A 22,750-nucleotide genomic window follows, 5' to 3' on the forward strand; every position below is an offset into this window, starting at 1 on the left:
CTGGTGATATAAATTTCGTATATTTCTAATTTATCAGTGATTAGAAGGCAAAATGGAGAACATAACAGCGTGTGTTCAAGTTCTAAGTCATTATAGATGAAGTGTGCTTTTCACATTTATCAAACAATAATGAATATAAATAGAATAAAAAATTTGAGAACATATAACGGAAACTCCAGGACAATAAAAGCTATTTTGCTGTAATAGTTAGTAATTTGCTGTTACTAGTCTGTATCTTGTCGATAGACAGCAAATGTGTTATGACTTATATAGGATATTTTGCATGTTTAAAAGCTACAAAAGAAAACACAAACAGTACGACCACCGTATTAGCTATGCAATAAATTGTATACTGCGGCCGAGTTCCTCTTGTTGAGCCATGAATTACCATTTCATACCGTAAAATAAATTTATAAACTGTTCGTGGGCCAAAATGAGTGTAAATAAGCGATACAAGTCGAATTGTGAAATTTTTATATTTCGTAGCTCATTTGAGACAGCCCCTTGACCGTTAGAATGGAATATGATGCCATCTTGGAACTGTTAATGGATGCAAAATCTAAGTATTTAAAGCATTACAACAGTATCAAGATGAAGGAACTGATGGATGGGGCAAAGTACGCCAAGAAAGAAATGGAGGCTATACAAGCTATGGCAGACACTACGGAAATCACCGAAGAAATGTCGAAAAAGTATATTTTTTTGAAGAGTACGTATGACTTTTATATGAGAGTGAAAAGGAACTACGAGTTTAGTAGGTTTTTGAAAATACAACAACGCTTTTTTGGCAAGCATTCGGGTATGAGTGTGCCAAATAAAAAAGAGAGTGAACATTTCGTATTTTTCAATGCCATTCTTGAAGAATATACGAGTAATTTTCCCGAATTAGATTTTAATGTACGATATATCCCATTAGATCATTTTGTTCACTTCATTACACTTGCAGACTGTGGAATAGTTATGGATGGCGACGAGATTCATGAGCTAAAAGCAAACAGGTACTATTTCATGAAGAAAAACGTTGTTAAACATTTGCTGAATAGTAATTTTATCAGAATACTTTAAATAAAAACTAAAAATTGTACTTTTTTATATTCTAAAGCTGAGGAGTTTGCAGTATTCTGATCTATTACAATCATTATTTCGCTTAATTGTGTAATTTACTTTTTTCGCGTTATTAACTGTAATGCATTTTCGTTTATAATTTATATCACTTTACACGCATGTAAAAAGCAGCATATATTCTTTATAGGTAGTTTGATATCTCTGAATTCAGTTCCAACATATTTTTAGTGTACTCACCCATATCCGTTTTGTTTTTCTGGTCCCTTGGTTTAAAACTTTTAGTCCTAATTTACCTTTTAAAATCATGTCAATAAAAGAAAAGGGGAATGGACGAACTATGTATCGGTTGTTATCGACTTATAGGCTACCGTATGGTCATTTAGTGCACAACAACAGCAATTATTGGCTCAAAACAACAAGGATGACCGTTTATGAGTATCCAAACTTGAAAGTCAAGAAGCATAAGCAAGAGAAACCGCTAAAACTGTTCACTAAAGAAGATAATGACATATACTATCAGAATAGCCTTATCATAAATGCCGATGCGGTGGATGAAGAATCGTTCTTGGCATATAGATTCATTAAGAAAAGTGATGAGATACTTCTTGAAGAATATAAGTTTTACATTGCGGATTATTTTCTCAACTTAGAGATATTCGGATCACTCAGAGTATACAATAGCAAAATAGACGAGCTAGTATTAAAAGACAGCTGCAAAATGGATGAAAGTTTGTTGGTTAGACGGAAGCAAAGTATTCTACTGGTATACGGAAAATACGAAGAAGAAAAGAATGCTGATGATACGCTTGATTTTACTGGTAAAGTGGAGGATGACACGTATTTCTATAATTACAAGAACAAAGTGATCATGTACAACACGCCGGCTCTAAAGATCAAGACATCAAAGAAAATTATGATTTATAACTCGGAAACGAAACCTATAATTGATATAGGTAATTTTCTAGTCTACAAGAGCACCACATGTATTCAGAACTGCACTTTTGCTGATTACTACAAAAACTTGTACCTATTGGTAAATGGAGAAGGAATATTTTTGATTTACAAAAATCTGATTATTTTTAAAAGAGAAAAAAATGTGGTAGGCGGAAATATAAAGACTATGTCCTACTATCATACCGAGAAACGGGTCATTAAGAAAACGTTGTACGACCTCTTCTTTCTTCTGAGTCTGTTCTATGAATACGTTTTCATCGATAAAAACGATTCATCATACCTAGAATTGTTTGGATCAAAGGCGTTGAGAAGCATACCAATTCACAAACTAGAAAAAACGATCGTAAGCCTGATGCTATCAAACTACCACAAGTTTATTGAATCGTTTTTGAGCGATCTTTTCACCTTAAATACATTCGATGCTGAATCGTTCTATGCCAATCTATTTCGTCAGCTGGATGACGCAAACAGAGAATACCTCAAGAAATTCAATTTTATTGTTAAATATGCTGCTAATTTCTACAAACTAGTGTTATATTTCCCTCAAGAAGTTGACAACTTCGTTAAAATGGCAATCACACAGGGGAAGGAGTATTACGTTACAGAGCTGATTAACTATTACAAAACGCAAAAATACCACCATAAACTAAGCATCCTTCGATTTTGTTTGCTCGATAACAACTGTTTCTACCTTTACAATGAGTGTCTGGATGAAAGGAGTCAAGCGCTCGACCAGATTAAAGAACTAATGGAAGCTGAACAGGCCAATATTAAGACACAGTTTCGAAGAGATTTTTATTACGTTGATTTTTAAGTAAAACATGCTAAAGGCTGTAATTGGTTGGCTATCGCAATACAATCGGCACTATAGAATGAACCCATCGTTCGCAATGCTAATAACTGTGGTATACTTCATTTTAGGTATTCGTGTCTAAATAACTACTACCCACTTTTTGGTCTTTATGAGTCGTTCTAAGGCATTTTTCGGTGCGTTCATCACAACAAACATGTTTTATTGCTACAGGAAAAGACATTTGTGGAATGACCATTTCCGTTTGCGTATAATTTTTCTACTTTCAAATTCTGGTGATTAAAACAAGGAACATTATTTGTACTCTATTTCATTGAACCATACATATCGCTAAAACAACGTTCCCGTGTTACTGAACAGCTACTGCCAAGAAACAAGTTTTTGATGACCTTAACATGGTATTTGGAATATTCATTACATTTAGGAGCTAAAATTGATATGTGCTTACACACTATGGTAGCGAAACAGCGGGTCACGCAACAAATTTTGCTTTAGGCCTGTAGCGATTTTATAATATGTGAATTGTGTGCTCATATGCTGAACCTAGCAAAATGTGTGCGCAGAAGATAGAAACTACTTGTTAGCTCCGGTATTTCATTTACTTGCTAGCCAAAATACAGTAACGTATTTAATCCGGGATAATCGCCTGCACAAGCAATATCCGCTTTGTTCCTGAAATATAACATGAATAATTCGACGAATTATTCTGCAAAGGGTGCTTTTTGAACCAATCATTAAAAATTAAGCCATAGCTATTTTCATTTGTTCGTTTTGAAATTCTGTTTTAGATAAAAAATTCTTTGCCAATTACAAGTTAATGAAAGCAGATCTGAAACAGCATAAACAAGTATTCAAAGATTTGCTCGAGATAGCCAAAAAGTTACAGAATGAATGTAAGGAGGGAGAAAATGTCGTTGACCTTAATCCTTATAATATCGACACAAAATTGAAAATTGTAAAGGAAAGAGACGAAATGTACATACTCGAAGAGGACTACGATGTTTTCGTTCGATTATTCCTCGAAAGCATTGATATTACTCTTAGCGTAGAGGAGTTCTTCCAGAAGAAGGTAAAATTTAAAGGAATGAACTGTGTAAATATAAATGATCTCAGAGACGAGTTTTCACTTATGAATGAGATAAATGATGATGAAGAGATTAGTTTCAAGAAGATTAAGACTAATGACCTAAATTATCTTGACAAAAAGCCGTTCCTCGGCAGAAGCGAACAGAAAGGAGAATGGAATGTAAAAATGATAGATTCAATTATAAATAACATCTTCAAAAAAGAATGCTCAAACTCAAGCACAGAGAATATTAGGCCGAGGAGAAAGAAGAGTAAAGGTACAGACCTATCATCACGACCTTTTGTGTGCCAGTACAAAAACTGCAGCAGTGCGTTCAAAAGATTTGAGCACTTGAAGCGGCACTACAGGATACACACGGGTGAGAGACCATTCAAATGCAAGTATCCCGGGTGTTTTAAGAAATTTGCCAGATCGGACAATCTGAGCCAACACCTAAAAATCCATAACACAGGACAGAGTAATTATCCAAACGACTCAACATCATTTTACGAAAATAAATTCAATCCTTAAGTTTGAAAATGCTTTTTAAGTAAATAGAAGTTTGAAAATGCAGGCACCTGTTGATGAAGCTTGATGTAAACCGCTCTGAATCTTTAAATTATTTTATTTTATCATGCACTTGTCATAGTTCATCGCCTTAGCTGTGCCATTATTTCTTCTTCGACGTCCTCCAATCTTTTGCTAGTTTTGAGCTTCTCTATCACCGAACTTGCACTCGGTGTATTATATGACTTCTCCACATCCTTTTCGCTTCTATTCTCTTCATTTAATGATCTGCAGCCCCCGTATTCGGTATAACTGCCCTGCAGTGGATTGGTCTGTATCATCATTTCATTGTTGCATTTGTGGCATCGGATGAAAAATAAGAAGCTGTCAGCACCCATCTGCGTTCCGGACTTCTTCTTTAAAGCGTTATGTTTTGAGCCCTTGAATGCAAAAGTACTGCAGAACGTGCATTTTATTGTGAGTGGTAGCGATATACGCACACAATTAGTTTTTGGATTATTTTTGAGCGCAAATTTGTAATACTTTTCGATAAAAGACTTTCTTTTGCGTGGCATCTGAGTGGCGAGTGCAATGTGATAATTTAACCAGGGTTCACTTTTTGCACCAACAAAATTAGAATATTTCACGAACATGGTGTGATTATTTTTCACAATAAGCTATTTACACAGACCATGGCAGCATTTATCATCTGCCTAGCTTTTACAATGTAATTCAGCAACAAATAACCAGCATACAACGTTATACCAGAACCACACTTGTAATTTCTATGCAAGCACATCTTAGCTGGAAGAAAATTTTATATAACTAACGTACATCACAACATTTAATATTGGATTCAATAACAGTATACGTAGGGATACTTAGTGATATGCCAGACTAAAGTATTCGGAATTGACTCTATTATAATTCGTGATATTTGTGACTGCGATCATTCAGAACGCATTCGAAATAGACATAAAATGCTGTATAACCAGAGATATGACCTTTATATAGGGACGGCATTCTGACAATGATTAATATGCAGCACATGAATTACGGCGACACTTGTAATGATGAAAAAGCATTATGTTGGGTATATAGTCTGTCTAAATACGTAGTATATGTTGTGGTGATAGAAGAATACTCAAGGGAATTTTGGAATAGCATGTTCTTTCGTTCAATTTAATTTTGGACTTTTATAAAGCAGCCCATCGGAAACGTCATGGCACAACAACTACTGGATAAACTTTCAGAGCTGAACCGAGATTCGAAAGAGCTTTTGGACAAGTTAAACCAATTTAATACATCCTTTGACAAAGTCACATTGAATTTCAATAACATGGAACATGTTTTAGGACAGGTCAAAAAAGCATTTGATTTATACAGGGAAGTAACTGTGTTAATAAAAGAAAGCGATAGTTGAAGGTACTTTACATTTTTTTTCGCATGTTTTGCATGTATATTATTATTTACTGTCTCTGAATACACTCATTGCTTTCGTTATCGCAGCAGCGATTTGTTCTTTAACTACCTGTGGAGAAACCGTTGTCCCATCTGCAGTTTATCGCTTTGATTGACTCTTTTCTTAGTGCTTCATTGTCCACAGTAGCCAAGAATTTGAGGTAAAATGGTTTGGTACTATGACAGACACACCGTTTGCTAACTATAATGCTCGTACCATTTGGTATTTTTGTTATAAATTTTTAATATATTGCTAATTCCTGATGTTTTGTCCATTCTCGTCAAGATATAACTCAGTTGAATGAATTTATTGTTTAATAAGTTTCTCTCACACATCTGAAAGGATGCAAACCGAATATTTAGTAATTGTTGAACAGGCTTTTGGGAAAAATCTGGATTAATCGGTAGCGTGTAATACTTTCATAAATTATATCTCTGGTATAACAGTCACAGATGATTGAACAGACCGCATTGCCGTAATAAATCTTAAACAAGCGATTATCTGATTATATTATCATTTTTTATATGTCTAAGTCCTTTGTTTGCCGAAACAGGTGCTCATTATTTTCGCAGTTTTTAATTCGTTCCTCGTCGTTGTTAAAAAAACATTAATAGGTACCCCCACGAAACATGTCCGAGTATGAAATGACAGGAACAACAATTGTTGCTATGAAATTTGATGGTGGTGTAATTATGGCAGCGGATTCGCGGACATCAATGGGAGCCTATGTGATGAATCGCGTGACAAACAAGCTCACCAAGCTGTCACCTAGGATATACTGCTGCAGATCAGGAAGATCGTCACATACACAGATTATTGCGGAGTACACGTCGAGCAAAACGAACTTGTTCGCATATTCAAACGAAAGAGAGCCTCTTGTACGTGATGCGGCGAACTTAGTGCGCGCACTTGTTTATTACAATCCCATGCTTACTGCCTCTATCATTGTGGCCGGCTACGATGAAGAAGAGAAGGGAAGTATTTACAGTGTTAACTTAGGGGGAACGCTCCTTAAAAGAGAATGGGCAATGGGGGGTAGCGGTTCGATCTTCATATACGGTTATTGTGACAGTATGTACAGGTCTGATATGTCATTTGACGAGAAGTTTGAATTGACCAAGAAATTGGTTCAGCTGGCTATTAATAGGGACAACTCTTCAGGTGGGTGTATAAGAATGGCAGTAATACGAAAGGAAGGAGTGGAGAACATTTTTATACCAGGTAATGAAGTTTAAAAATGAATAAATGGGTGTTTTAGCACAATTTGTGCATTATTGGGTGATTTGATGTGATTTTTCTCTCCACCGTTCTTTTGTTTAAGCGACGAGTGTTCTACGTGTTGAGATTACGTGGTCACTACACATCCATAATGTGTAGGTATAGCACCGTTTATACCCGCAATATTTAGCTATTCATGCTCGTAGTGACTTATTCCTTCTTCCAACTACAATATGTTCCTTGGTGTTGCAAATGCCGTACTTTCCTAGGTGAAGGAAAAAATTAGCAGTAACTAACAATAGAACGAGGTGTCTTACAATTTATATGTTGCTTAACAGAGTTTGAATGCTAAAATTTGTTGTTCAGACACAAGGCCGGAAATAAGTGCAATTCAAACACATTTTAAGGACTGATCAAACGACTTATTGAAGGTTCTACCATTGTCGTTGTGGATAATGACATAAATCTTTTCAAAAATTGCATTACTGTATCGAACCTGTTGCGTAAACGTCCACCATGTGCTGCTCGAGTGTTAAAACGGGAGATCAAGCACAAATAACGACAAACACTAAAAAGTCATTCACATAGTACGTTTTATTTAATCAAGTTCAGCAGTTGATCAGTCTTGTCGATGTTCTCCTGCTTTCCTTTACTTATAATCTCATTTATGAGATCTAAGTGCCCGTTCACACCGTAGAAGCAGACATAATCATATGAGAGATCAAGTAGCTGCCTGAGCGAATGGTTTCGCTCGTCTTCCGAAGAAACTCGCGCAAGAAAACGTACTATCAACTCTTTGCTGACCTCCCGCTCAAAAGTAATCAGGAGAGTGTCTAAGAGGATAAGAGCACTTTTCTTAAGATCATCTATAAATAGAATGTCAAGGCTTCTGTCCAGTCCCAATATTTCTTCGAGCATTAGACATGTGAGATCTTTGTGGGCATATGATGTTCCCATTGCAAATACCAAATCGCCCAGTATCGACAATAGCAGTGGTTTTATGCTTCTCTGGATGTACTCGGAGCTTAAGTTATTCAGAAGCAGTTCAGTTAAAAATGAATACTTGAGGATTCCCTTGGATAGAACCTGTGAGATGTCTCCAATGAGCAGAAGTGCAGCCTTGAACGTGAAAATATCATATCCCTGCTTGTATTTAATGTCTCTCACTATGAACTGCACTAACTCATCCATTTTTCCCAGGAAAAACGAGTTCTCGGCTATAAGTGCAGACAGGGATATGTACACGTCACCAACTAGACTGCTTATGCGCCTAAGACTAAGCACATCGTAGTAAATATCATACACAGCTTCGATGTACTGCGTATCCTTCTGTTTTCTGAGAATTTCCTCGATCAAACTCAAATAATACGTCAAAATGTCTTCCAGGATCAGAAACTCATTCATATTGAGGGAGTCAACTATCTTTAGGCTTTCTTTGACTTTGCTTATCAGATAAAAGAGAAGTTTTTCTAGTCCAGCTCGTTGCGAGTCGGCACAACCCTTCACCGTTTCGATTAATGCACTGAACAGGGCAGCCCTTTTCTCATACTCAGTGTAATTTATCCGTTCAGATGTAAGTATGAGCGTATTCAATATATCAATAAAGCAAAACGAAAGCTCATTTTCATATTGCTCGCTATCCACCTGTTGAGATAGTACCTGCAGGAGCTGGCACGCATCCTCATTAACCTCCTTATCGATTGCGATCAGGCAGCATTTCACTATCTGCGGCAAACAAACAGCCAGATCATCAAATCTTTGCTCTGCCAGTCTGGAAAGTGGCCAGAACGCGTTCTTGCACACTAAAATATCCAAATAATTTTGTTTGTACGCACTCGGACAGCATCCAAGCATCAAAACAAATGAATCCTTTCCCTCATTGTTATTTAAATACGTCTTGATCTCCAACATTTCCCGATCCTGGTACGGCAAGTATGTTTTCTGCCCATCAACAAATAGTTTGTCAAAGAAACTGCACAACAAATTGGTAACAGAATGAACGACCTGCGCATCGACACTTTCTAAGTACTTGAAAAGTATACTTGCTTCAAATGGACACTGATGACTATCAAGCACTTCGTAAAACTTTATCACCTCTGCTGGAAGCTTTTCAGCTAGCGAGTTCACAAAAGCAAAGTACAAATTTTTGTCCACAATAAATTTGTAAAAGTTGTCAAAGATTATGGTCAATCCCGGAAGGTCTGACGCCTCAACACATGTTCCCAATATGTGATTCAATCTGTTGCTTGACAACCTGTCTTTAAAGATGGAAATAACTTTAAGAAGATCCTTGGGCTCTGTGTACAACCTCTGATATATCACATCCAGGTAATTAATAAAATCAAAATTGTAGTCCTTCAGGTACAAAATGGCAAGCACAAGGGAGCGAGTGTTGCCGACCCCAAAAAAATCAGTCCATTCATTTTTGATTAGCTCTAGTGATGCTATACGTGCGACACAGTCTACCGAAATATCATCGTTCATTCCCATCAGATGGCTCTTAATTTCATCCTTGTTCATACTGTTGGCATACTTTTCCTCTATTCGCTTTTTCAACGTTGGATCCGTTGCCATCAGCGAATTTCGCAGTAACACGCCAGCCAAGAAGTATTTCCTTGGGTCCGAGGCATACATTCTTGATAAAACGTAGAGATACTTGCCGTTCATGCTCATTTGGACAAATGCGTCTTCTATTTCCTTTCTTTTTGTCTGATCGGGGTGTGCAAAGAAAGGCATACTCGCAGTTATTTCGGCTTGCAGCTCCTCTTCGGAAAGTTTTTGGTAATTTTTGTTATTTGTCATAAAACGCAGGGCTACCATTTTAAAATTCAAATTAAAAATTTATTGTGAACGTAATTTGTTCTAATTCTGTTCAATTTATTTCAGGTGGTGTACTTGGTTGGTCATTAAAAGTTGCATATTTTGCCGCTATACCACTTTTGGATGCACAATGCTGTGTACCACGGATATGCCATTACATCGTTAGAAAAGTATGTTTGGGCAAATGACGGTTATTTGTTAGAATACATTGGTAAAATTATACTTGTTCAAGTTTGCCAATAACACATCAAGATAATCAAATTTTTTGTTGCGTGAAGATTTTAGGCTAGGGGAGTGTATTAAGAAGCAAAGCGAACAATGTGTATTTTTACTGTTATACTTAGTAAATATAAACAATTTGGCAAATGGTATACATAGATAAGAGTTTATTGTTATAATTACGATGTATTGGAGTTAAGCTATGGCATAGATAGGCTGACATCGAAGTGATAATTATTATAATAGGTAATTGAATTTATTTTTTGGCCTGACGGTTTTGTAACCACCGAAAATGATTTTTAACCAGAACTAGAGATGGTGACATGGAAGAATAATATTGTTACAGCGGTTATAATGGATATCAACATGCTACAAGAATTTTTTATGGTGTGTGATACTTTAGAGCGACCAAATGGTAACTGTTGAGAGTTTATACCATTTTTTATCGTAAAAACACTGTTTTTGACATATTTTCTGATTTTTATTGATAACTCAGGCACAAATAAACGAAATAGTTCTAAATACTGACTATAATCAAACAATTAGTCACTGACTTAAAAAGTTATTTGGTTAAATCAGCACAACAATTGCAGAATAACAAGCATTTATTCAAATATTTCTTCCCGAGTGGCTGTTGCATTTAAAACCAATATGTATACAAATTTTTGCGCTACTCACAATGCCTTGTAAGATTTGCTTCTCATTCTAGCAATTTTTATGTTACCAATCAAAAAACCAGTTGATAATTCATGTCAATAACATGAAACACACGAAGATTTACATGAATGGTGATTTGTTTGGCATATGAGGGTGTAACTGATATTTTCAATTTGCTTCTCATAAATTTAATCGTAACTGCAACCAGTCCAGTACTTTCATCAATATTCAATCGATAGTCCCCACGATTAGTTCACGCTCTTAACGAAGTAATAGATGTCGACAGTACGAATTAAATATGTTGTTGAAATACAACGGAAAAATAGCAGGCAAAATTTACTGTCTAAACGAACCAAGTATGCTCCCAAGTTAGATCACTTATCCTCAAAACACGTATTTCATGAAATAACTCCTTTATTCACTCATCCGAAAAGATCATCGTCTCCAAACAGATCAACGTCATCAGCTGCTGCAGATGCAGCCTCCTCCTTAGGCTTAGCTTCTTCTTTCGCCGCCGCACTCTCTGCAACCGCTACTCCCGAGGCAGCAACTGGTGCCTGAGTCAGCATTTCATATATGCTTTCCATCCTTTCTTTATCAAAACTGTATAGCTCCGCCAATTTCGGCTGACACTCGGCCTTGACATGAGCAAATATTTCCAGCATACCCTCCTTTGTCACATCCTGACCACATTCGTGCAAGAGCAGTGCTGCGAGCGGATAAATATTTTCTACTTTCTCAGCGGACATTTACGAAGGGCTCAAAATTTTTTTGGTTTAATTTTAGGCAAATCTCCTACATGAGTCGGATAACCTCTGACTCAGGATTAACATGGCAAACCACCATCATTTTTTTGATTATTAAATGCAATTTTTATTCATTTGTGTTTTTCTATGGTTTTAGCTCTTATTTGTGATCGATCAACACCGTTTTTAGCTAAAAATATTTGTTATCACCATCACAGCATTCAAACAAGCAAATTTCCTGGATCGATCGAGTCGCTAGTTTTTGGTTCATGGAATTGACTTAGGACTCGTGATTTTCTCCTAACATTCAAATAAAAAATTTTCGTCATAACGTTGTATCTGTAGTATAAACGTTCACAGTTGTAATCATGAACATTCTTGCCAACAGAATGGAAACACCTCTCATTCTCGTTCAGTTATTGACATAGAAATGTGTTGGCAGGCACAACTAAGTAAACCTGTCACATGGAACAATAAAGTTGTTGATAAAGACAAATGAAAATGTGTATATTATTGCAAATACACGTAGCGAAATGCCTAATATTTGAATGTGTAGGTTGTCTTTGCCCTTATTTAACTATTGTTGTAATATAGATCGGAATTTCACACTATTCCGTCGCTATTATACAATTTTTTCGAAATTTGAATATCATGGAATTCCTTAGCTATTTCTGATAGAATTGCTCAAGAAAAAGAAGTATTTTGGATACGTGGTGAGATAGCATGAACAAACTTATTAGCGCAAAAAAGTGTGTGGCACTATGTTGTAGCGGATTTTAGTTGTAAGATACGGCATTCCTAACGAACAAAAACTGTTGAGAAACAATATACGTAGTGTTTTGGCAGGATCGTTACATCTTTGACAGCTATTTATTCCTATGAATATAAGTATTTTTCATTTTTACTGACACAACACTCGGATGGAAAGCAATAAAACGTCTTTAACATTTCATTTCCATATTTCTAAGAATATCATAGTTAATAACGCAACAAAGATAGAAAATATTTTTACCTGTCTGCTCTGTGACCAGGTAATGGTATGAAAAGAGACCTGGTAAAAATTTTGGTTTAGGGATGTTAACGTATCTGCTGGTGTGAATCGTATTCCATACAAAAGTATCAAATACGGCGGGTCCTGTTCAATACTTCGTATTTTGATGGCAACACAGCACCATTTTTTATGATTCATATTCTAATGTATTTTCTACTTTGTCATGAATGCTTACTTATTAAAGCATACAATCGCAGAGCACACTGTACAAATATTCTGTTTATTGTACTTATCCTTTCTTTACTCCGAATTTTTCTGATAAATCAAGTTTAGACCTCGTCAGTAAACACTCTTCTATAAAAAATGAAAAGAGCCGCCTGCCCTTTGGACCGATGCTTTTAGACCAGAAATATCAGCCGAAAACGTTGGAAGATATTCAATTCAACGAGAAGCATGCAAAAAACCTCAAAAACTTTACGCTATCCACAATTCCGCATCTAATAGTTCATGGAAGACCAGGTTGTGGTAAACGAACTCTTGTTTACGCGTTTATCAACCATTTATTCGGCGAGCAGCCTAAAACTCACCACAGAAGCATTGAAGTTACCAGCTCAAGCGATAAAAAAATTACGATATCTTATGTCGAGTCTGACGAATACGTAGAAATATGCCCGTCGGATTACAACTTCAAAGACAAAGACGTGATACAAAATGTGATTAAGAAAATGGCGGAGACGAAACCAATAACCAGTCTAATATCGAAGAAAAGGCAAGACAAACTCAAGCTTATTTTGATAACAAGGGCTGAGAAGTTGACTAAAGATGCACAGGCTGCTCTGAGACGCACAGTGGAAACGTACGCCGATAATTTCAGAATGATCCTCATATGTAACGATATTACAGGTATAATCGATCCCATAAAGAGCAGGATGCTATGTTTAAGGATAACTGTGGCGCCTTCTGATCTCCTTTTGAGAACGTTATCGGAGATTAATACGCAGGAAGGTATTTGTGGTAGTAAAGAAACGCTGAAACAGATAATAAATGATTGCAACGGAAATTTCAGACGAGCACTTTTCTTTTTGCAGAGAACGCAGCTTGATGGTGCGGGCGAAGAGAAATCAAAACGACTAAAAAAGCAGGAAAGCACATTTAAATTAGACTGGGAAATCACTGTGGCAGATGTAGTTGAGATGATGATGAAGGAACAATCGAACACAATGGTTCTAAATATTAGGTTGCAGTTAAATGAACTGCTGATCAAATGTGTACCGCCCCGATTGATACTGAAAACCTTGTTTGCGATTTTGATATCTAAGGTAAAACCGATCGATCATCATAATTTATGTAGACTGACAGCAAAATATGACGGTAGGATAACGCTTGGAACAAAAAGCATATTTCATCTCGAAGCGTATGTGATAGCTGTGATGTTGCTCTTTCAAAAGAAATAAAGCATCACAATGCTGTTTAAAATCGTTCAATTCATCTATAATGGTTTAATTTTATTGCCTCTGACATCATCTCATCTCATCTCATATAAATAAAAAGACAACTCGAAAGCTGATTGCTTGGTTCTGTGAAATAAATTATTTGGCCCTTCAAGAAAAATAAAAAATTTTTGTTTCATGTATTTGCACTGAATAAAGGGCCTAAGGTTGTTGTGTGACTCACTCTTTCTGAAAAGCCCTCAATTGTCCTCTACTAACAACATCAAAATTACACGTTCACCGAATAGTAGCTAATTAATTAACCTCTATCACAAGATCTTAAACAGTAGAAAAAAAATAATACGACATATGAAAAGAAGAAAGTATCATTGAATGAATAGAACAGTTTTTACCGTTTTGTAAACGGAAATAGCGCAAGTAGTAAGAAAACACATTTCATTAAAACTTTTGCACTAACTACAGCTTAGAGAAGATGTTTTATCTGATACAGGAATAAAAGTGTTATTGCCAATACTTGTAAATGATTGTTTCATAATCATTATGTATCATCACGTGTTATCTACATAATAGTAGAACACTTTCAAAACACACATGGACTACATCATATATATGGTTGCTAGCTACCATACTACCATATGAAGCGGTATGGTAGTAACAGAGTTGTCGGATAATACAGAACATGATAACAGTGTCGGTGCATATTTAGACGATAAATTTTTTTATTTTCTTATTATGGTAGTATACTTAATATAACTAGGCATCATCAAGAACATAGAATATTTGTGGTAATCTGATTATATAATAAGTATATAAACATTTTTTGTTGGTTATAATGCTACATGGCTCTTATCAACCACAAAAATCACACGAACCAGTGCAACGTATTTTTAGATTTAGAATTGGTGCCAAGCTGGCTGCATTACACCTAAATAATTTACAAGGCTATCAAAAGAAGGGCAGGGTTGTGTTGCCAATAGCACTCACCATATTTGGTTAACATATGAAAGAGTTTGGAGCAGGAGAAAATAATGCAATAGTACATAATGGCTTAATGATTTTTTCTGATACCATTATAATTCGTTTATATATATGGTACTGTGAGACTCGTCAAAAGATGACTCAGCTAATACCCAGACAACCACTTTTTATCAAGTAATTCTACCATTTATTCTAATATCGTACAATAGGCTACAACAGAATGTGATATTCACATGTTTTTAATGGCGGGTAATTCTCTCATATACCATATTAATCCCAATTCTCACTTATTTATATGAGAATAACACACATATGACCTATTAATAATTAATCAAAACTGTATAAGTTCTAATGATCGCATTCCATACCATACAAACGGCAAAAACCTTTCTGTATAGTATGATCGATATAAACACTGATTTTTGGTATAAACATTGTCAAAACTTATATTCCTGATCAATAAACCGAGTAAGACATGCCGTCATTGGTAACTTTCTGCTGGATAAGTTTTAGTGCATTATTACGCACATAGACGCAGAGACGGTCCTGTACACGCAATATCTCAAGAAATAATATTTTGAATAGCATGGTTTGTTAGTAAATACCGCATAATTATATATGATACAAAAATATTTTGTGAAAATATTAAATGATCCCTCCTTATTGGCAACTAATGGAGTTTATTGGTGATGATCATGAACAACAAAATGTTGTAAAAATAGGCCAGAAGGAACAAAGCGGTAAAACTACCATACAGGATAGTTTAAACGGGAAGGTACAAAATATTAACACGCAAAATCCTAACGTTAATAAACAGAATGAATTAGAGGTGTCATATGATGAGTTTAATATATTTCTGCAGGACTTTTTTGGCGACATAACTAAAGACGCGTTTGAGGAAATCGTTTCGTTTCCTGTAATCAACGTGGAAGACATTAATATCAATCTGTACAAATCAAAATGTATTTATCTGTCACAAAATGAAATTGATATCGACGATTTGCTGGTATCAGCGCTTCTGAGTGAAAATAATGAAGAAAGTTTTGTTACTAAAAATAGATATGAAGATGACATCCTATTCAAACCTATAAGGGAAAGTGAAACAGTTGCTAGCGAGTTTTTTGAAAAATACAAAAGTTTTTGTGAAAAAATCGATCTTAGGAACATTAACATACAGGAAGAAGACAAAATTATGAGCGTCCTAAAAAAGCAAATCAGTATTAACAACAGCAGACGAAAGGTACTCAGCAGTATTTTGGAAAAGAAATTGGAAGTTTTGTCAATTCTAAAGTTTTTGCGGGAAATTGACAGAAAAATTGAGAAAGTTGCCTTTAAACGGATCAAGAATAAGAGGAAGAAGAAGTCAGAAGATAATATTCAGCAGCTGCTAGAACTTATTGTGGAGCGCAATCAATTTTATGATGCGTTCAGAGACGAGATAGAAACAGCCTTGGAAGTGTTGAGTGTTTCGCAGAATGTCTTCGCTGACGAGAACACTGACATTACAAGTTTTGGATTCATGCCCAAAGACTTTTTTTTCGATTCCTGATCAGATTCCAAAATACAATTCGAATAGAATATCACAACTAGATTTACGAATAATAGACTGCTAAAAATAAGGCAGTGCTGATCATTGTAATAATAAATATTTATTTTATACAGCAAAAGTGTTTTTTGAACAAACTGTGATTCTTCTATGAAAATCGTTGGTATTTAGCGGTACAGTTAACATATAAACGGTTGTTTGGCAGAAGAAACACCTTTGAAACCGTTTAACGAGAAATATTCTCATCAAGCTAGTGGATATGAAACTGAGAGGTTTAGAGGAAATTATATTGATGTTATGGAACAGTGACTCGCAACGAATGCTTGAATAAGTAAGAAATTATGCTTTCCATCTATCTTTTATCTAAGGATTACAGCGTACGAAACAACAATCATATTGGTACGTGAATATATTTCTCTGGTCAACCACTAATGACATTCTGCTACGAACAATATTTTTCTATATTATTATTCAATACCACTATTTAATAAATAGACATTTTCATTGAGATTTTTCTTCAGTATAATTTTCTTGTTTGGTTTCTCAATTTTCATCTTTTCTCTAAAAGTGCTCCAAAATTCTTCATCGTATTCTTTTGCAAAATCACCATAGTGTTTCGTGAAGCAAGACACCAGCCTGCAAGGAAACCGGTTAAGATAAAAAAGCGACTTGAAATAATCATATGATATTTCCTTGACAGCCAAAAAGTTGACCGATCCGCATATTTTCTTTATACATTCTATGCTTTTCACTATTATTTTATCCTTCTTACTGCTGAGTAGATGGCTGAAGATCAAAATTGTAAATTTGTATATATTATCGTCCAACAGTTTACCATTGTTCAATATCTTATTATATGCATGTAGAAACAAATGGGGGGTGCTGAGCATGTGCACTACTTTATCAAACTCCTCTTTGGTGCTCACAACATTGTGTTTGACGGCCTTGCTTCTATTGTTCCGGTCTTCTCTGGCCCTTTTCAATTCCTTTAGTTTATACCGATTAAACATCGTGGGGGTACCGTATGACTGAATATAAATCCAACATTGTTCGTACATCAAATATCAATGAGGAATTACGGATAAAAACATCTATTGATAGAATCCAAATAGATAAATGATCTACTTTTGAGCTTGAACTAGAAAATTGTCTCCTGCAAATCAAGGGTGGTTATTGCTGGATGAGCGCTAACGCGCGTAAGAACAATCAAATAACAGATGTAATGCCACCAGAATAAATGGTTTGTTTGGTGAGGTATTCAAGGTTCAATAGATATTGAATCAATTTTTCAATAAAAAATTTTATTCTTGACAGGTACTTGGACTACATCACAATTCGCGTGGGTAACATGGCCTGAGATAAGATGTTTCTGGTCTATGTATTGAGATATTCTTATACCATCCTTCAAGGATCATAGATTTATAAAGGTCTTTATGATGTATATGAAGTACCTATTGTTCCAAATAAAAATATTCATTTTATTACCGCCTATTAATTTATTTCTTTTAGAAATCAAATTTCTAAAAACGACACTCCATAGGTTTCTAAATGCGTGTAGTTTTGCGAAGACAAAGTTTTGAAGGTTTAAGAGAATATTTTAGTATCTTTAATACCTCTACACTATTATTACAAACTGTTTTGGATCCTATTTTTCTTCAATGCTAATTAGAGCTAGTTTCAAATTGTAAAGTTATTTATTTCTATCAGTTCATCCAAATAGCAATATTCCACCGTATCACATTCCACCATACACCTCCTTTATAAATAATAAATATCATAGTCGTATTGTTTCGCATTTGTTATTCTTTCTCAATATGTTTCACGTCAGGAATATTTATAGCAATAAATTTTCTACCCCGACCTAAAAATTATGTCACGATCTGTAATAGAACCGCAATGCAGTTACAAAAAAGTAGTTGGTGTCAATGGTCCATTGATAATCCTTGACGGTGTAAAAAATTTGCAGTATGCTGAAATGGTCAGTCTAACATTGGGAGATGGGTCGCACAAAAACGGTCAGGTGCTGGAAGTAACGGGAAACAAGGCAGTAGTACAAGTATTCGAGAGCACATCTGGTGTGGATGTAAAAAGAACGATGGTTTCTTTTACGGGAGATACTTTTAAGATAAGTTTGAGTGATGACATCCTAGGTAGGGTGTTCAACGGAAGCGGCAAAGTGATCGACGGCGGTCCAAAGATTATTGCCGACGAATACCTAGACATACAGGGTCAGCCGATCAATCCCCAACTGAGAATATATCCTGAAGAGATGGTTCAGACGGGTATATCGGCGATTGATGTGATGAATTCGATTGCGCGTGGTCAGAAAATTCCTATTTTTAGCGGATCGGGTCTTCCACACAACGACGTGGCGGCGCAGATATGTCGACAGGCAGGCTTGGTTAAAAAGAAAACGGTGGTTGACTCTTCGGATGAGAATTTTGCGATTGTTTTTGCTGCAATGGGGGTTAACATGGAGACAGCTAGATTTTTCAAGAGTTCGTTCGAGCTTAGCGGGGCACTCGAGCGAACTGCCTTATTTTTGAACCTTGCCAATGATCCAACCATAGAACGAATTATCACGCCTAAATTGGCACTTACAGCCGCTGAGTATCTTGCATATGAGACAGAAAAGCATGTATTGGTTATTTTGACAGATATGAGCTCGTATGCTGATGCACTGAGAGAGGTTAGTGCTGCTCGTGAGGAAGTTCCAGGACGAAGGGGATACCCCGGCTGCATGTACACGGATTTAAGTATGCTGTACGAGCGTGCTGGACGTATAGATGGTAAAAATGGCTCGATAACGCAAATTCCTATTCTTACGATGCCAAACGATGATATTACGCATCCTATTCCCGATCTGACCGGTTATATAACAGAGGGACAAATTTATATTGATAGACAAATGCATAACCGGCAGATATATCCACCGATAAATGTACTGCCCAGCCTTTCGCGATTGATGAAAAATGCAATAGGTGAAGGCATGACACGAAATGATCATGGTGATGTTTCCAATCAATTGTATGCCAAGTATGCCATTGGTAAGGATGCACAGGCGATGAAGGCGGTTGTCGGCGAAGAATCATTAAGTGTGGAGGACAAACTATCTATCGAGTTTTTGGAGCGTTTTGAGAAGGAATTTATAGGACAAAGACATGATGAGTGCAGAACGATTGGCGAAAGCCTGGATATAGCATGGGAACTGCTGAAGATCTTTCCCAGAGACATGCTAAACCGCATACCGGAAAATATTTTGAACCAATATCACTCTGTAGAGGAGAAAACGGCCGATAAAGATGTTAGTTTGGAGGAATCTTAGGTTGATCTGCCACAATAAAGTTTTTTCGGTTATTTATTTTTGTTTTCGTGGTAAAATTGTTTTTCAATGCTAGTATTATGGCTTCACGATCATAAAGGGTAATTTGCACCATAAATTATGATGATATGCCTCTCGAACGAATTAAAGCTAAACTCATACGAGCATTTTCACTGTTCCCTCATTAACTCAAAGTATTAATACTTTTATCTATTAACCACGTAAATATTTCATTAACAGTGTTCCATGTGTACATTTACTTGTTGCTTATTTGATGAATATTCACTTGGAAGGACGTATACGATGATACAAATCTTGCAATTTTTACTTCTTGAACAAAATAGCCAACATGTTATCATGGATCGCTAATAATGAAACATTTAATGTATAACCACAGGATATACACTGGTTACAAAAATAAGGAGAAACAAGACGATAAAATGCGATTAAATCCACATAATACAGAGCCATATCTGGTGCATGGTACAATCAGAAATCCTGAGTCACTCTCGGGAAGAATGTTGGTGTGCGAATGGTCCAAGAAGCCAGTCATCAAAAACGATACTAATAAATGTTTAAAGGTATTGATCAGCCCTGGAGAAGCTGCTGCAATACTTTGGTTTAGGATAAATGTATAAATTTACCTGTTAGGAATAACCATGTTCCGCTCTTATTTGAAAAGAACGTTTGCTCACTTATATAACGTTTTGTGTTCTAGTAAACCGCACTATTTTCTTGATGCATTTCTTTCCACTGTGTTTTCACATAATTTTCTTCTCTCGATACTTTCCTGCCATTTTCAGAAATTGATTTTTGGGAGTTTGGTCTGCTAACGGAGAATATTTTGCATCGTACTAGAAAAATATAAAATTGTAAAGCAATGATTAATTATTCAAGATATGTAAAGAGAAATAATGCTAACATATTGTCGTAATCCACTGAGTGAAGTTCTTATCGAAAATTACTAATTGTCGATTTGCTATTTTTGTGTTGGAACTTCCAGCACTGTAGAGAGTACCAATTCATGCCATATTCATAACTATGTCTACGATAACACAGGCTTGCTGCCCATCCATACTGTGAGTTTGTCACTAGATTCTGAGTTGTGTGTCGTTCTGCTCCACATTACATTAGATAAAATTATTCGATGAATTAAGATCTTTAAAGACTTTCAGATATGCCAGAGGTATCATATATAGCAATATAATTGAACCATACTTGGTCTTATGGATGCTTTTACCATCTTTAATTAAGGAACTAAAGTATATAGAGTTAGGATGGTAGGCGAATTGCACAGTGAGTTTATGGCAAGGGTATAATAGTTATACGTATTATCAAAGATATTATGATATTCTGTAAAGTTTGCTGTCGGATCAGACAACATATTATGATGCTAGTCACTTGATCGAATTTTTGCATAACTTGACAGAGTATGTATGCACTTACAAGTTTATTGGCCCGGCTAATATAGTCTTAGAGCTTAAAATAATTGTGTTTCTATCCAGTATCACTCAAAAAAAACCATACTAACTACCTTAGTGATAGAAGTTCTGCAATGCAAGTTTCATAAATATTTTTGATTATTGTCGAAAATATTCACCGAATTGGTATCTATTGCATGTGCCAATTCGATACACAGTAAATTCAAAGATTCTTTTCATTGAACTTTTGCTAGAAACCATTTCAGTGCTTGTCGAGAGAATCGTACATTATAAATTAATTAAACGCATACTAAAAGCAGTAAATATATTCGATTAAAAGTATTGGTGTGCAATACATCTTAATGGAACAAGGCAGCAGTGGTAATATATCCTTTGCATTAAAACATGGCTGTAAAAGTGACCAGGTTGTAGTATACGATGCGAACAACAAATGGACATGTACAAATCAGACCGAAACAACAGTATCGAAGCAAGAAATAGCAAAGAAAAGGGCAATAGAAAATGCACCGTATAATGAACTTAGCACTGATGCAATATTAGCCGCTACAACAGCTTTAACTTCGCTCTCAAAAGAGGACTTGCCTGTAATAACTACAAATAAGGAAAAAATCGATCAAAAGCTGTTCCATCCCAGAAACAAACCAAAATTAAAGGCTCCAAAAACGTTTAAGACGACCATGAGACCTCTTAAACATTGTTTACCCACAAGAATATTTTCTCGGAAACGGAAAACGCGATTAAATGCTAGTAGACCTTCAATCGAGACCAATAATGTTGGCAGGAGATGCAAAAAGGTAAAAAACAAACAAACTACGCAGTTCAAGTGCATTTATGATAAATATTCTCCAACAGCAGTCCAAAATCGTGATCAATTATTGTCTCCAACTCCATTTTCACAAATTCATTCGCTATCAACAATTAAATACAACTACGAAACCGTGCCGACACTTCAAATTGACATTTCGACTAATTCATCGCGTGTAGGGCCAGTGTATACCCCAATTATTGTGATGGCATTGGTTGCACTTGTTTTGGTAAGTAAGCTCGTCATTATGAGCGTTTTCCTCTACAAAAAATGCAGGTCATGGAGGAACAAAAGTAAAAATAACAAAAAAAGGAATGTAATAATTCCGTATGATGTTATAAGAAATTACACTTATGAGGGAAAACAGTGGTATAAAAAATATCAAGAACCCGACAATGTAAAACAAGAACTAATGGTTAGAAAGAATTACAGGCAACAAAGAAACAGTGAAACAGAGAATACTGTTCAACAAAAAGTTTTATTTGTGACAGATGGTAGCAAAATTTCGATTGATTGTGGCTCGTCTTTGTGCGAAGAGGAGTTTACTGAAAACAAAATAACACCATAATTGAATAAAATAAAGTGCGGTTTAATACCACTTGATTTCGTGTTTATCTGATTAGATGAAATGCTTTTAGAACATTTCATATCGCGAATAATGATTCAATTTTTTGACTTCTACAGTCAGGG

General features: G+C 35.7%; 12 protein-coding genes across 12 annotated transcripts; 8 read left to right on the plus strand and 4 right to left on the minus strand.

Moving 5' to 3' along the window:
- Positions 1-516: 516 nt before the first annotated feature.
- VCUG_01112 (uncharacterized protein) lies at positions 517-1,083 on the plus strand (the record flags this gene model as incomplete). The annotated part of the gene is made up of 1 exon (XM_008075944.1): positions 517-1,083. One exon carries the CDS (start codon positions 517-519, stop codon positions 1,063-1,065), a length of 549 nt encoding a protein of 182 aa, XP_008074135.1. The 3' UTR covers positions 1,066-1,083.
- A 270-nt stretch (positions 1,084-1,353) lies between these two features.
- On the plus strand, positions 1,354-2,999 carry VCUG_01113 (uncharacterized protein). The gene has a single exon (XM_008075945.1). The coding sequence runs from the start codon at positions 1,370-1,372 to the stop codon at positions 2,831-2,833; it is 1,464 nt and encodes a 487-aa protein (XP_008074136.1). The 5' UTR covers positions 1,354-1,369; the 3' UTR covers positions 2,834-2,999.
- Positions 3,000-3,647: 648 nt separating this feature from the next.
- VCUG_01114 (uncharacterized protein) lies at positions 3,648-4,427 on the plus strand (the record flags this gene model as incomplete). The annotated part of the gene is made up of 1 exon (XM_008075946.1): positions 3,648-4,427. One exon carries the CDS (start codon positions 3,648-3,650, stop codon positions 4,425-4,427), a length of 780 nt encoding a protein of 259 aa, XP_008074137.1.
- Positions 4,428-4,526: 99 nt separating this feature from the next.
- On the minus strand, positions 4,527-5,056 carry VCUG_01115 (uncharacterized protein; the record flags this gene model as incomplete). The annotated part of the gene is made up of 1 exon (XM_008075947.1): positions 4,527-5,056. The coding sequence occupies one exon, from the start codon at positions 5,054-5,056 to the stop codon at positions 4,547-4,549; it is 510 nt and encodes a 169-aa protein (XP_008074138.1). The 3' UTR covers positions 4,527-4,546.
- Positions 5,057-6,494: 1,438 nt separating this feature from the next.
- On the plus strand, positions 6,495-7,128 carry VCUG_01116 (uncharacterized protein; the record flags this gene model as incomplete). Its single annotated transcript, XM_008075948.1, has 1 exon — positions 6,495-7,128. One exon carries the CDS (start codon positions 6,495-6,497, stop codon positions 7,098-7,100), a length of 606 nt encoding a protein of 201 aa, XP_008074139.1. The 3' UTR covers positions 7,101-7,128.
- A 531-nt stretch (positions 7,129-7,659) lies between these two features.
- VCUG_01117 (uncharacterized protein) lies at positions 7,660-9,885 on the minus strand (the record flags this gene model as incomplete). The annotated part of the gene is made up of 1 exon (XM_008075949.1): positions 7,660-9,885. The coding sequence occupies one exon, from the start codon at positions 9,883-9,885 to the stop codon at positions 7,678-7,680; it is 2,208 nt and encodes a 735-aa protein (XP_008074140.1). The 3' UTR covers positions 7,660-7,677.
- A 1,218-nt stretch (positions 9,886-11,103) lies between these two features.
- Positions 11,104-11,528, minus strand: VCUG_01118 (uncharacterized protein; the record flags this gene model as incomplete). Its single annotated transcript, XM_008075950.1, has 1 exon — positions 11,104-11,528. The coding sequence occupies one exon, from the start codon at positions 11,526-11,528 to the stop codon at positions 11,202-11,204; it is 327 nt and encodes a 108-aa protein (XP_008074141.1). The 3' UTR covers positions 11,104-11,201.
- A 1,380-nt stretch (positions 11,529-12,908) lies between these two features.
- Positions 12,909-13,992, plus strand: VCUG_01119 (uncharacterized protein; the record flags this gene model as incomplete). Its single annotated transcript, XM_008075951.1, has 1 exon — positions 12,909-13,992. One exon carries the CDS (start codon positions 12,909-12,911, stop codon positions 13,968-13,970), a length of 1,062 nt encoding a protein of 353 aa, XP_008074142.1. The 3' UTR covers positions 13,971-13,992.
- Positions 13,993-15,618: 1,626 nt separating this feature from the next.
- VCUG_01120 (uncharacterized protein) lies at positions 15,619-16,601 on the plus strand (the record flags this gene model as incomplete). Its single annotated transcript, XM_008075952.1, has 1 exon — positions 15,619-16,601. One exon carries the CDS (start codon positions 15,619-15,621, stop codon positions 16,492-16,494), a length of 876 nt encoding a protein of 291 aa, XP_008074143.1. The 3' UTR covers positions 16,495-16,601.
- Positions 16,602-16,958: 357 nt separating this feature from the next.
- Positions 16,959-17,501, minus strand: VCUG_01121 (uncharacterized protein; the record flags this gene model as incomplete). Its single annotated transcript, XM_008075953.1, has 1 exon — positions 16,959-17,501. One exon carries the CDS (start codon positions 17,499-17,501, stop codon positions 16,959-16,961), a length of 543 nt encoding a protein of 180 aa, XP_008074144.1.
- Positions 17,502-18,360: 859 nt separating this feature from the next.
- VCUG_01122 (V-type proton ATPase subunit B) lies at positions 18,361-19,844 on the plus strand (the record flags this gene model as incomplete). Its single annotated transcript, XM_008075954.1, has 1 exon — positions 18,361-19,844. A coding segment is annotated over one exon (1,456 nt), but the record flags the coding sequence as incomplete, so codon positions are not given.
- Positions 19,845-21,596: 1,752 nt separating this feature from the next.
- Positions 21,597-22,648, plus strand: VCUG_01123 (uncharacterized protein; the record flags this gene model as incomplete). Its single annotated transcript, XM_008075955.1, has 1 exon — positions 21,597-22,648. One exon carries the CDS (start codon positions 21,597-21,599, stop codon positions 22,626-22,628), a length of 1,032 nt encoding a protein of 343 aa, XP_008074146.1. The 3' UTR covers positions 22,629-22,648.
- Between the last annotated feature and the right edge of the window lie 102 nt (positions 22,649-22,750).

Source organism: Vavraia culicis, assembly GCF_000192795.1.
Source record: "Vavraia culicis subsp. floridensis unplaced genomic scaffold supercont1.16, whole genome shotgun sequence".
Classification (NCBI taxonomy): domain Eukaryota; kingdom Fungi; phylum Microsporidia; family Pleistophoridae; genus Vavraia; species Vavraia culicis.